General features: G+C 39.3%; 1 protein-coding gene across 1 annotated transcript in view; it reads right to left on the bottom strand.

The window, feature by feature from the left end:
- Window positions 1-14,351, bottom strand: part of PRMT7 (protein arginine methyltransferase 7) — a 47,488-nt gene that overhangs the window by 21,991 nt on the left and 11,146 nt on the right. Inside the window, exons 5-12 of the mRNA XM_075281791.1 lie at window positions 12,059-12,167; window positions 10,045-10,157; window positions 7,299-7,528; window positions 6,215-6,395; window positions 3,748-3,875; window positions 2,604-2,733; window positions 2,047-2,130; window positions 690-737 (exon numbers count right to left, since the gene is read on the bottom strand). Of these exons, the coding sequence (XP_075137892.1) occupies window positions 690-737; window positions 2,047-2,130; window positions 2,604-2,733; window positions 3,748-3,875; window positions 6,215-6,395; window positions 7,299-7,528; window positions 10,045-10,157; window positions 12,059-12,167 (1,023 nt within the window). The remainder of the gene's footprint in view (window positions 1-689; window positions 738-2,046; window positions 2,131-2,603; window positions 2,734-3,747; window positions 3,876-6,214; window positions 6,396-7,298; window positions 7,529-10,044; window positions 10,158-12,058; window positions 12,168-14,351) is intronic.

Below are 14,351 nucleotides of genomic sequence, written 5' to 3'. Positions count from 1 at the left end.
TATGCAAAGATGTGATTAGTTAAAAATGACTTTTGTCAATGATAGAGACCCTTTAAGGCATGAGCCAAGTTTCGTAACAATGCTGAGGATAAGGGCCAGCTTTGTCAGATATTACATTATTGAAATAGTAATGATGTCAGATTCAAGGAATTCATTCAGCCTCCATTGTAATGACACTGTACTGTAGGAAAGGTCAGAACCAGTTAGTAGGCTGTGGTCCAGAAAAGTAATACAATGTATGGTAGAGGAAGTGATGATGAGATTGTGGTTAGATTATTAACCGAACAATACAATAGACCACTTGAGTGAATGTGTTAAACTGTAGATACATGTGTAGTCTTGGTCAGAAGAACAACTTGTATAATTATTGATGGTAATGAATTGAGCAAAAATATTGTTGATATGTGACCTGAATCCATCAATTAACTGCTGAGGCTAGTATTTAGCAGCAGTCTCTTCACTTGTGGCCCGGCCAGTCCAGGCACCAGAGAGAAGAGGGGGAGCACTGTCTTAACAAAGGAGAGAGAGAGACTTTTTTTTTTCCTTTTTTAAAATTTTACACAACCCGTGGCAACCCCTCTCCCACCCGGGTTTGCTATTTATCTTTCAAAAATAACTCCTTTAAAAAACGGTGACATACTATATAATCACACACAGCATTCAATATGTGATATTATTCCCATACTAACCTTGTCCATGAGCTGGTGAGCCATGGAAGAAGACTCTAAAGTGAATACCTGAAAAGGGAAAAAAGTCAATGATAAGAAACAACAAAGCTAAACTTTTGAATTGTACAAAATGAAGCTTCCCTATATATTGCTTAGACACGCTAAATCTCACATTTCCAATTTTTCTTTAACTTATTTTTATTGAAGGGTTATAAAGCAGTGAAACGACAAAAGTCACAAACAAGTAATGAGCAACAGACAACTAAATAATAATAATAATAATAATAATAATAATAAAAAGCACTATTGCAATTAGGTAAGTCCCATATGTTATGAAGACCATAATATGAAAAATACATCCAACAAAACTAAATTTGTGGAAACAAAAAAGTTAACATATTGGTGACTGTCGCCATCTGATGTCACATCAAAATAGATGAGACAGTTCCTATAGTACAGAGAAGATGCACTTGGAGAGCCATTGCTAAGTATGAGAGAGCTCCCAGCTGTCTATACAGATCAGTAGAAAACATAGGTGGGATGAAAACTGAAGCATGCTTACTCGCCCTCAGGTTTACTTTAAAATGTACCCACCAGATTTTCCTTACCTGTTCAGCAGTAATGACACTACGTACATCCATGTAACTACAGCAATTATTCATTTAACCTTAGTGATCCTGTGCTGGACATGTAAGCACATGGATATATGCCAGAATATCCTTAAAGCAAAGTAAATAGACTAGAGGGCCGTACTGATGAAGGTAAACGTATGTAATTTTTTTATTTTATTTTATCACATTTCCTATTGTTTGGACAAATTTTTAAGCTTTGCAAAAACCCCTTTAAAAATGTTTTGCAGTGTGAAAGTTATTCTAAACTATGCCGTCACAAACCATTTATATGGGGAATTGGGCTACCGAATAAGGCAGCAGTTATAGCAACATGTAGATTACACATCCCTTTGTTATACAAGGGTGGACCAGACTTCACCGCCATCCTGTAATTATAGGGGGTGCTCCATACTATGTACTAAACAGCCATTAAATCCAGGATGCTTATATAATGGTAGGTTCAGACTGTTGATGAAAAGGGAGTTTTAGGCCACACATCAATACTACAAGAGGTGCATCATATACACAGGGGGGTAGCCAAGGAAACACATTAGGTGGATACCATATAGGAGACAGTAAACTGCTGTCAAAACCATTATTATTATTTGACCTCAGCTAAGTTAAAAGCTGTACATTGCAAATATATCAGTAGGTTTATGATTGAGCACATAAAAAAAAATTAGGGTATATATCTAAAATATAGAATATTGGTCACAAAATGAAAAATTACCAAATAAAATACAATGAACTAATTAAGAATATATTACCTGAGCTGCCCCAATAGAATGTGCCAGTATGGGCAGTAAGCTGCCATCGCTCACACATAAGCACACTGAGCTTGGTGTCAAAATCTGTAGGGTTATAGAATACGAAATATGAAAACCAAGAAAAACCTATTACAGTTCACTAAATTGGAACATTTGATAAATGGCTCATCTCTAATATTAACTTATATTAGAACAACTTTATTTAGAGTCTTATAATACTCAATTGCAAATCTTTATAGGATTAAAATATCCTTAAACCTCTTCTGTAGGACGTCATCAGAAACAGTTTGCTTCGCCACAGGTAATGGACTACAGTTTTGGTCAAATCGCCAAGGCTTTACATGTTAGGGTCTGAAGCTGAAGTGACTAGAGAGGTGAGCGCACCGACATGGTTCTCTCTATTCACATCTATGGAAATCCCAATATATCCAAGTAAACTTGCCACCTGCATCTATCTGACATTTGTGTGGATATGCCAAAGCTACAAAAAAAAAACTATTATGACCGTAGTATTTATTATTAGGTAAATTTGGCTATAACCCTACAACAGAACTCACCTTTTTTAAAGCTTCTTTGTACTTGTCCATTCTGCTTTGATCATTTAATTCCCCAAATCTTGCACGGTTCCAAGTGATGTGAGCCCCACAGCGACAGGCAGGACTCTCTGTAGAACTCGTATTAGCGGCGCTACAATGATAACATTAGACAGAAACCAAATGACTATGTGATCCCCATCTCTGTATCATTTCAACTCAGAAACAGCTTGTATAGTTTTATGTCAGGAGGATCACTTCACAATATCTTACAAGACTATAACCGCAAAAGGCCAAAACAGCACTCATTTCCAATATAATAAAAAAATAAATATAATAAAAATAACAAACAACACAATATGCTAGAAGAATTGAAGCCTAACCCAGAAGTAACTGACTAAAATGAAATACCCACTGGTAAGACAAAAGGATACATGGCAGTAATTTTTGCTTTAGTTTTTTTAACATTTGTTAACCTGTCAGTATTTTTAAATATTTCTACATAAACTTGACATAAAACTACATCAGATTTCACACAGGTCCTAAAAGTGGAAGAAGAGAACCAAATCAAACAAATGAACCCAAAATGTTAGACTTGGGTTTTATTTATAGAAGACAATGATCCAATACCACTTCTATTGTCCCAAAGACTTGAATATGAAGGCGTTGCAGTACCATGTACAGCCTCTATGACGTTTTACAACAACTAGACTCCACGTGACTGATCAAAGGAACCATAAACCCTGAGAACTCTCCTGTGAATTGATATATATGGTTTTTTGAACTGTTTATTTGTATGTTCTGTTTTCCATCTATTTTGCATCTAACACTCTATTCCTGTATAAATATGCTTGCCTTCAGACATTGTTTTATACCAGCCTGATGAAGGGATTGTTTTAGTTATCCCGAAAGCTCGCAGTATGTCATCATTTTTTAAGTTAGCTATTAATAAAGGTATAAACTATGGAAGACTTTAAAAAAAAAAAAAAAAATTTATTTCATATCCACTGGCTAACACGGTACAAAGATATTTTTCCTTATACAAAGTACAGGAGATCAACCAAATATCTGGTTTTAACTTTTTGTAAAGTAGTATTACAATTAAAGGAAAGGTTACATACAAATTTAGAATGATTCTAATTGAATGTGCAGTGTATACTCTCGTTACCTTGGCTCTGTCAGGTTGTACCATACACAGTAGTCATCCTGATTAGCAATGAGACATGTCTCTTCCCCTTGTGTCACCTTTCTTGCCTCTGGTAGAAAGTATACACACTGCATCCAGTGGTCTCTCCACTAAAACAAGTTTAGAAAAATAATAATAATACATAATAATGAAATGCACACATTAAAGGGGTTGTCCCATCACAAGGATCCTATCTATACTGCTTGTTAATGTGAATGTAAGACTTTTCCTAAATACATTGCTTTAGCAAAACTGCTTTGTTTGTCCACTATATTACTTTATTCATTTTTTTTTTTTTTTTACACATCCCTTGACTTATCTAGTCATAAGTCAAGTAATGTATCTGCTGCTCTCAGGGGGGAGGGGCTAAGTGCATGGGAGCGAGCCTGGAGAGGGGGGGGAGGAGAGTAGTTTCCCCTTTGGGAGGAAGGGACCGCCAATACAGACTGTGCCGGCGTCTACACTCCCCGGTATCCGCCTCCCTATTACAGCGGATGCCGGGGACTGTAGACGCCGACTCAGATGCCTGCAACATCGCTATGCTCCTCCCCTGCATGAAGCCAGCAGCGGCAGGAGCGATGCTGCCATTCCGGGGGGGAGTAGTGGAATAACAGGAGCTCCTGCCGGCTGCCGCTGCTGGCTTCATGCAGGGCAGGAGCATAGCGATGTTGCAGGCATCTGTGCCGACGTCTACACTCCCCGGCATCCGCCTCTCTATTACAGCGGATGCCTGGTCTGTATTCACATATGCAAAGCCAGAGATGCCACTGGCCCTGCGTGCACGCTCATAGATAGTGAGACCAGTCTAGCCTTCACAATGCGAATACAGACCCGGCATCCGCTGTAATAGAGAGAGTCGGATGCCGGGTCTGTATTCGCATTGTGAAGGCTAGACTGGTCTATGAGCGTGCACGCAGGGCCAGCGGCATCTCGCCGCTGGCTTTGTATATATAACCCCGCGCACAAATGACGCAACAAAGCAGGAAGACAGAAGATTTTACAGCAACGAAGACTGGTGAGTATGCGACGTGGGAATACCCCTATAAGAAGCAACAAAAACTTTTCTTAGCCCCTTCCCGCCACAGGCATTTTTCAATTTTTGTCTTTGACTCCCCCCCCCCCCCCCCCAAATCCCATACCTTCTTAATTTTTACGCCCTCAGAGCCATATGAGGTCTTAATGTTTGCGGAACAAATTTTTCTTCTTGATGCTACCATTATTTATTCTGTACAATGTACTGGGAAAAAATTCAGAATGGGGTGGATTTGAAGAAAAAGTGCATTTGTGTGACTTTCTTACGGGCCTCGTTTTTACAGCGTTCACTGTGCAGCCAAAATGACATGTCACCTGTATTCTATGTATCTGTGCAATTCCAAGGATACCAAATTTTTATGGTTTTATTTACATTTTAACCCCTTTTTTCAGCTATAGGCAAAAAGCTATTCTGGCAAAAAGATTATAATCCTGGTTTGTAAGCGCTACTGGCCTGTAGGAATAAGGATGTGTGGGATCTTTCTGTACTTTAGGTATAAGAATAGTTCAAATGTTCTGGTGGGGTACCATTACAATATACTTATTATAAGTCTATTAAGATGAGGAAGAAGTTCTTGCATTAACATTAAACAATAATGTTTAGTTTCTTGTTATTGGAAGAGTGGGAAATGGCTTCATGTTATCTCCACATCAAGCAGGGTGCAGTGATTTTCACCAATGCAGGGAGTTTATTATGAGGTTAAAAAAAGCTCTATTCTGGGGCCACACGGTGGCTCAGTGGTTAGCACTGCAGCCTTGCAGCACTGTGTCCTGTTCAAATCCCGCCAAGGGCAAAAAAAAACATCTGCAAGGAGTTTGTATGTTCTTTGTCTGGATTTCCATACCATATTCCAAAAAGACATACTGATAGGGGGAAAAAAGAAAAGAAAATCTCTATTCTGTCGTGATCACTGGGATCGCCCGACATAAGTCTTAAAAATGCTCATGGATGACAGCCGCTATTTCATCTACCCAAAAAACCTCAGGGTGATTAAAAATCTGCTGAGCTTCGAATATCACACATGATACTTGGAAGATGTGTGATCTTAGCTAAGACTGATCCTGAGCTGTTATCCTATTGATAATATTTAGTTTGCATAGGTATCTGCTGTCACTTGGATTATAAGTGATATACTGCATTTTGATGAAGACTAGAGATGAGCGAGTACTGTTGGGATCAGCCAATCCGAACAGCACGCTCGCATAGAAATGAATGGACGTAGCCGGCACGCGGGGGGTTAAGCGGCCGGCCGGCGTCAAAGCAGAAGTACCAGGTGCATCCATTCATTTCTATGGAGCGTGCTGTTCGGATCGGCTGATCCGAACAGTACTCGCTCATCTCTAATGAAGACAGGTTTTGGTTTTTGATTCAGCTGCTGATCACGCCTGAAAACCCAACTCCAATTTTGCTCCTTACCGGTACAGGATGTAGTGGAGGATATAACCAGCCTGGTTTCATGCTGCAGCTGATTGTAGCTTCAGGGTCCATGTCAATGTCCCACCATGACAGTACCACCTGGGCTTCTCCACTGGCCAAAGATTTGAAGTGTACAATGTGAGAGACTGAAGAACTGCTGACTTGCTTGCTGAAGTCCACTCTTAAGAGAAATAAATAAATTATTTTTAAAACAAAACAAAAAAACACCAAGATGGAAACTAAACAAGGATAGCATTTGCAAGGAGTTTATATGATCTCCCCATGCTTCGGTTTCCTCCTACACTCCAAAAGACATAGTGACTTTGGATTGTGAGCCCTATATGGGACAGTGATGGACTATCTAAATGGAAAAATGGCTCTATAAATCACACCTGGCCCAAGCCAAACAAGGACACCCAGGGGTGGTCTCGCTCTTTTGTCCCTGTCATCTCTCCGGGTCTGTTAACCATTTCTAGCATGGCTGCAGGTAATTATTATTGATGTGAATACTGCTTATACTGGCTGTGAGATTGTAACATTATTGTCAGCTCTCACGCTGTTTACTCGGACTCCACATTGCTGCACTCATTGTATTGAGGGGTAATTAAGATTTGTGTGAGACTGCTTGTATATTTTGGATTCTCCTAGCAGCGCTAATTCACATGATTTACCTGCTGCTCTCTCACCATTACATAGTATTATTACATCTGACCCGTGAGCCTATTTTCTTTCTGTATCTTTGGTGTCTTGTCTAATCTTTGGCTATATTCCATCGTCAGCCCTGCTGTAGTTATATTTATATTGATTTTATATTTACTTTCTAATAAAAATGTGATTATTTTTTTTATCATGAGTGTGTTTAAATAATTTCTTTCTGGCCTGTCTTTTTACATCACAGTGATGGACAATGTTCGTAAAGTCCTGTAGAATATGCTGGCACTAAAGAAGTAAGAGAAATTATAATACAAGAAATAATTGCTGCATTATATGCAGAACAACTTCTTTGTGGTTTTGGAAGACTCTATGTCGGACAGACAGCACAGACGTGAAAGTAGCCTAACATAGTAGCCATCAGTCTCCTTACCTGAAGACAACAAGGATGTCACTGAGTGGTCTGAAGTCACCTGGATCTAGCTGGCTCAGTTGCACATCACACACTGAGGGGGCTCCTGGGCAGTTTTGCATTTCAGGTGGTGGCTGTATGGTACCACATTCCAATTGCATAGGTAAGAGATGGTTCCAACTCCTCAGCTTTTGTGATTCTACCACTTGAGCATAAATAGTGGCTCTGTGAGGGACTGCCTCCCACCGTTCCTGGTATAAGAAAGATAGATTTGATAACTGTACAGCAGTACCAACAAGGATTCAATTAAATCAATTAGAAGGAATGTAATTGCAGCTTAGGACATACAGAATAAGATGTCTGTTTAGGAATCTGAATCATAAGGACCTGTTGAGACATATGGGAAGCAGTAGCAGTAGCCCAATACAAACAAAATACAGTGGCAATGGAAGACATCTTTCACAGACAGGTAGACAAAGAGAGCAAGCACATTGTGAAGACTGATATATAAACTGTTAGAACAGACTGGTGTTTCTCAACCCTTAAGAGACGTTCAGTCATAGGAATTTGAAGTGGAATCCGTCTCAAAATCTGCCTACCATTCATTTCAATGAGAAGCAGTAACTGTTCTGCTAGGAGATTGCTAGCTTGCAGCAAAAAAATATGTGTCCTCATTCTTCAGGCAGTTTCCGCCTGTGACCCAATGAAATGAATGGGAAGTGGAAAATACAACTTTTTCTATTTCCGCAGAATTTGTCAAAATGCGCTCACAGAAATTGGCCCTGCCCAATAAAGGCAAAATACAACAATAATAATAACAACAATAGAAAAATACTTCTACAAATTCAGCGTCAACCTGGTTGGTTATTGTCAAACAGAAAAAAATCTGCTTCAAATTCCTGAAGAAAAACGTTGCCAGAGCAGAAACAAGGCGTTAAAGGAGATAAGGCACTCACAGTTCATAACACACCAATATATTGTATGTGGTAGCAAACTTCTGTATGGATACATGTTTTTTCAAACACCCAACATGCAGCCCTAATCCTTTCTTTGAACACAAAATAAATAATTCACCCCCAAAATATGACCCCACTTTAGAAACTACACTCCTCAAGGAATTTCTCAAGAGGTGTTATCATCATTTGGACCCCAAGAATGATTCCCAAAAATCAATGTGCAAAGTAAAAATTATTTTTTTTTTAAATATCCCAATATGTTTTGCTCACTTTGTTTCAACAGAGACATGTACTCCTAAAAGTTTAAGGCTGAGGCCCCATGTTGCAGAAACAGGTTTTTTTTGTTGCAGATTTTGTTCCGTTTTTTTTTAGCCAAAGCAAAGAATAGATTGAGCAAAAGGTAGAAGTGTAAGAGCTGTCTATATATTCCCCATTCTTTTTGTAGTCATTCTTGACTTTGGCTCAAAAAAAAAAAACACGACAAAATCTGCAATAAAAAAAAGCTGCGCTTCCACAACGTGGAGCCTCAGCCTTCAGTGATTTATCCCCTGTACAAAAAAGTTGTATACGTGGACAAGGATTTAGAAGATTTAGAAGGACTGGTTTTTGGACGCTATAGTGTCTATGCTAGTAAATTGAAATTTCCTAAGAAGTGACCTCGTTTTGAAGGGGCCATACTAGGGTCTCTGCAAACATAACATGATCTCCAAAAACCAAACAATCTTAATCTGCTCTCCAAAAGACAAATAGCACTCCTTCACATCTGCACCCTGCTGTGTTCCCAAAAAGCTCTGCCCACTTGTATAACACTGGTGTACCTAGGATATCATACTAAGGAGGAGTTCACACGATGTAACGTGCCGCGTGATGTGGCACGTATACAGCGTGTGAGACTTTGCGCGCCGTAAAAGCTCCCATTGATTTCAATGGGAGGTAGCATCGTATACGCCGCGTTATTTTGCGGCCGTGATTTTGTGGCCGCAAAATCATGGCCGCAAAATAACGCGGCGTATACGATCTAGGCTCCCTTTGAAATCAATGGGAGCTTTTACGGCGCGCAAAGTCTCACACGCTGTATACGTGCCACAGCACGCGGCACATTACTCCGTGTGAATGGACCCTTAATGTCATATGTGGGTATAAACTGCTGTTTGGGCACACAGTCAGGCAGAGAAAGTAGGGAGTGCTAGTTTTCTTTTGGAGCAGTTTTATAATTGAATGTTGTGACACTTTTGTAGAGCCCCTGAATTGCGAGTAAAGTGAAATCCGCAAACACCCCATTTTAATTTTTTTTTGCTTTTTTGAAAACAAAATTCCTCTGCTGGACCAGTATTATACACAACAGAAGTATTGGAGTGTATAATGGCTGTCAGAGGCAAGATTAAGACCTGAAACGAAGACAGCACGTGGGGTCATGGAAGAGGCTGCCAAATATGACCCACAGCACCTTACAATCAGGTACAGGATTGCTAGGGTAACTCCTTACACGCTGCAGTCATGATTGATGCGGACACAGGTGTTACATGGAGGTGTCATCTATTCTTCAGCTGAGCGGACGACATTACCATTACGTCATAGGGCATTAAGACACAGACATAGTACAATAATACATCATGGTGCATTAAGGCACATATATTCATGACGTACTATTATGTCATGGTGCAAGAAAGAGTTAATGTTTATGCAGAGGAAATGCAGGGGTCTATCAGAGGGGAAAAAATGTTTTGGTAGCTATAAAGATATAATAAACATAGCCAGCACAAAAGTTTGGATCTAATATGTGTGAAAGTTGTATATTAGTTTCCACTTACCTGCATAAGATTATGTTGTGCATGTTCATAACTCGGCAGAGCCCCCTCTCCAATAAGCTCAGTATCAAACAATTCTGTGATTAATATGTTGGCTCTCTGCACCATGTCTCCATCTGTAAAAGAAAATACATTTTACATTGTCTTCCAATCTAAAAATAGTTCCTTGTCAAATAGTAGTTAACTAACAGTGCAGTCCAGGACTACCTAAAGAGAGTCTGCTGCCATCAAAGTCACTTATGCTGTTGTAGGAGCCATTACTGGCCTAGTGAACAAAACTTTTTGCTGACAAGAAAAATAAACTTTTAATTTGTATGCAAATGAGCTATTCAGTCAACTAGGGAATGGTTGGGCCTGCCAGAGCACATATTTTCAGCTGTGGTTGCCACTCCCTAACAGAATGATAGTTCCCAATGTGTAGTGGCAATGAATATCATTTACAAATAGAATAGAAGATAATTTTCTTAGCAACTGCAAAACAAGGTATGTTCACTATGACACTACAACACCATAGAGGGGATAAAAAGCAACTTTGGAGGTTGTGGACTGCCTTTAATTTTTTTGAATCAACAAAACTTTATCAAGACATCAAAAATAGGAGGCCTTGCAGGGCCCCAAATAGACGAGGTTTGCCCAATACAGCACAGATTAGAAACAGATACAAAGGCCAGACACCAGGAGAGACTGCTGTCAACTGGTCCGTAAAGAATAGATCTGGGCTAAAGTCCAAATGGCTACATGAAAAGAAAAAAAGATTTAAAAAAAAAAAACAAAACACAAGAGAAAGTAATAAGAAATGGATAATACAAGCCCAAGCAATACCCAAATTCTAAATGTTTCCAAATTTCTAAATTCTGCCCCCGGGGATAACAATTTTGGGATTGAATGCACTTGGGTGACACTTATGATGCACTCACTTCTATGGGGGCTTCCGAATCCATTCTGTTCTATAAATCATCTCCCACTCAGGAGAGCTTCAGCCTGTACACTTTTGGTCGTGTGAATAAGGCCTTATAGTTTAAAATTAAAGGCATATAGTCAAGTTATCAGTATTCGTATTCCCAGACTCTAAACATGTAAAAGGGTTGTAACATAGTATTATCCTGCTAATAATGTGTTGTTGTAATAAAAATTCTTCTCAGTATCAGAACAGAAGGTTAGGATTAGAGATGAGCGAGTAGTATTCGTTCAAATATCGAATCCTATTATAGTCTATGGGAAAAAACGGGAATGTTGATCCGGTTTCCATGGAAACCAAAGTTCGACACCTTGGATCCTCTAAGTTCCGGAAGTAGCAGGATGAGGAGCACAAGGAAGTTTTTGCATTGAATTCAATGGAATTTTCCCGCATGGTATTCGACCAATATGAGTATTCGATCAAATAGTAGTATTCGATCGAATACTACTCGCTCATCTCTAGTTAGGATACTTGATATATGCGCTTGGCTACTCCTCCGTTGGGAAACAGAATGTGGTGACGTGTCGGGGGCAGAGTGTGGTTGGAACCTCACTGAGACTCTCCCATTGCCTTTTTGTTGGAAACCTGACTTAGGGTCATTAACCCATAACCAATTCTGGGTCAGGATTTCATTCAGCGACTTCACTAAAATAAATTGAAACACATCCCTTAAATCAGATGTCTCAAGAGCCACCTTCCCCCAGATTAAATTGAAAATAATTAACACATGGACAAACTAAGTCCATGCGAGTGAGAACCTGTGCTTGTTATAAGCTCTGCGCTCACGCTCAAAGAGGTGGGGTCTAGTAATAGTTATAGGTCCTACACAGGCACAACAAAAGAGACAACCCCTTTAACACGTGAAAAATGGTATTTGTACTTATGATTCATTTCAACAATATTGTAAATGTAATAATTTGATGAGCAGAAATAAGTTAACAAGTGGAAATGTCCCAGTGTTAGGGAATATATAACTACTTATTTTACTGAGGTCAACTGCAAACCTTCAGAAACTTTTACACAAAAATCATTTGTTTTATAAAAATTTGCCATTCTTACCTGATCCCACTGTCACCTCTGTTGAATGTTTGTTGATGACTTTGATTTTGTCTCCAAAGCCATTTGCTTTCACTATTTGTACTGCAGCATCTGCCATAGGCTTGAAAACCTGAGAAAATAAGGCACGGGTAAAGGCCAACTGAGAGCTGAAAGGCCTAACAGAAATTTACAGACAATCACAGAGAGCTTTACTATGAGCAGAATGATTTTACTAAGGACAACTAAGAACTAGTAATGTGTTATTTAAAAAAAAAACAATATTATTTAAAGCTGGGTACACTTATGCACTGGAGTCCGCAAGGAGTTTTATTATGATAGATAGATAGATAGATAGATAGATAGATAGATAGATAGATAGATAGATAGATAGATATAGGAGATAGATAGATATAGGAGATAGATAGATAGATAGATAGATAGATAGATAGATAGATAGATAGATAGATAGATGAGATAGATAGATATAGGAGATAGATAGATAGATAGATAGATAGATAGATAGATAGATAGATAGAAAACATATATATCTTTTTTTAAAGTTATACATAGAGGTGTTATTTTCAATTGTAATCCTTTGTTATCTGTGATGTAAATGAGGTTCCTACTACACAAAAACCTTCTACTGAATTGGCCCAAAAAAAAAAAAAAAAAATAAGAGTGCAAAATTAAAAAAAAGTTATTTTTGCTTTAAACTTGGTATCTTAAAGAGTAACTTTCCTCAGGTACATGCAGTTTTATATAATGCTAGAAAGACGACAGTGTGATGAATTCAGCGCATTGACGGCTTTCCCGTAACATGTCCCAGGGGAAGAGATATCGGTGCAATTACTGATAGCTCTTCACTGTCAGTAGGGCGTTTCTGACAGTGTAGCTGGGTACACCCCTCGTGACAATACTGTCCGTAGCGCTATACTGTCAGCGGGGGCATTCCTTAACGCCCATCCATGATGCTGGGCAACGCCCCCCCCCTCCCCCCCTGACAGTACTCGTCCATAGATACTGATCATGGCTGGGCAGTAAGGAACGACCCCTCTTACAGTATAACGCTATGGACAGTACTGTCAAGAGGGGTGTTCCCAGCTAGACTGTCAGGAATGCACACATGTGGTATTAAAGAGGACATGAAAGGCCCTCTTTAATACTCCCTTAAAAGGGCTGTCCAGAGTAACTATATATCTATATATATAGATAGATAGATAGATAGATAGATAGATAGATAGATAGATATTAGTGCACGTGTCCTCAATGCTCCGGTGACTCCCAGCACAGCCTGCTTCTCCAGTGTTTTCTTCCAGCAGAAGTCCCTGCTGTACTGTGACGTCCCGTGTCCTTTGCTGAGAGCACTGAATGGCCTCCGTGATTATGTACCGTTGTACGGCGAGGACTTCATCCAGAAGGAAACACTAGAGCTGCAGGACAGGACTGTGCCGAGACACACTGGAGCATTGGAGACAGTTGAGTTTTGTTTTTGTTTTTTTTAAATGGTTATCCTGGACAACACCTTTAATTTATTTTCAAGGACAAGAATTTGTTGATTAGGTACAGAAAGGAGTGCCCTGCCCTCCTGATAATAGCCAGCCAAGTCCTCTTCATATTAACTAGGCAAAGTATCTCTCCATAATTGATAGGCACAGTCTCTCAAGATAACAAGTCTCAGAAGCTTTCAAACTAGCCAATCTACTTCAACCATAAAAACAATGAAGAGTGGTGTTAGCAGAAGACCACATAGTACATCTAATTTAATCTTATTACATTTTTAGCTCAGATAGAATTGATTATTACAGGAATGATTTCTTAACCAGATTTGAGAGCTGTTTGTTCAGCTGATAAACAGAAAATGGAGTAAGAAGCAGACAGTGCTGTTCTTTGTGTAGTGGCCAAACCAGGTTACTGCGGTTCAGCTCCCATACACTAGAATGAGAGCTAAACAATAGTGACTCACTTCAGACATTACACAGAGAGAACAGCACTATCTAATTTCATTCTCTGTGTATCAGCTGCTGAAGATGATCAATGAGGTACCAGCTGTCAGACCCCATCAAACTGATAGTAATAAACTATTAATATGATCAATATTTTTAGCTTGGAAACCCCCTTCAAAGGTTTCAATCATGTCTCCCATTCCCTTCTTTCCTGAAGGTTACACAGATTAAGTTCTTTTTATTAGGTGGGGTAGCCAGAACTGGACCCAGTGAGGGGAATATTGTTAATTAAAGATTTTAGTTGACATGAATAAATGGCACAGGTGGATGATATAATCCATGTGCTGCCCAAGCCTCCACAATCTGATTCA

The sequence above is a fragment of the Leptodactylus fuscus genome, chromosome 7, assembly GCF_031893055.1.
Source record: "Leptodactylus fuscus isolate aLepFus1 chromosome 7, aLepFus1.hap2, whole genome shotgun sequence".
NCBI classification, from domain to species: domain Eukaryota; kingdom Metazoa; phylum Chordata; class Amphibia; order Anura; family Leptodactylidae; genus Leptodactylus; species Leptodactylus fuscus.
This window is presented reverse-complemented; position numbering and strand designations above follow the sequence as displayed.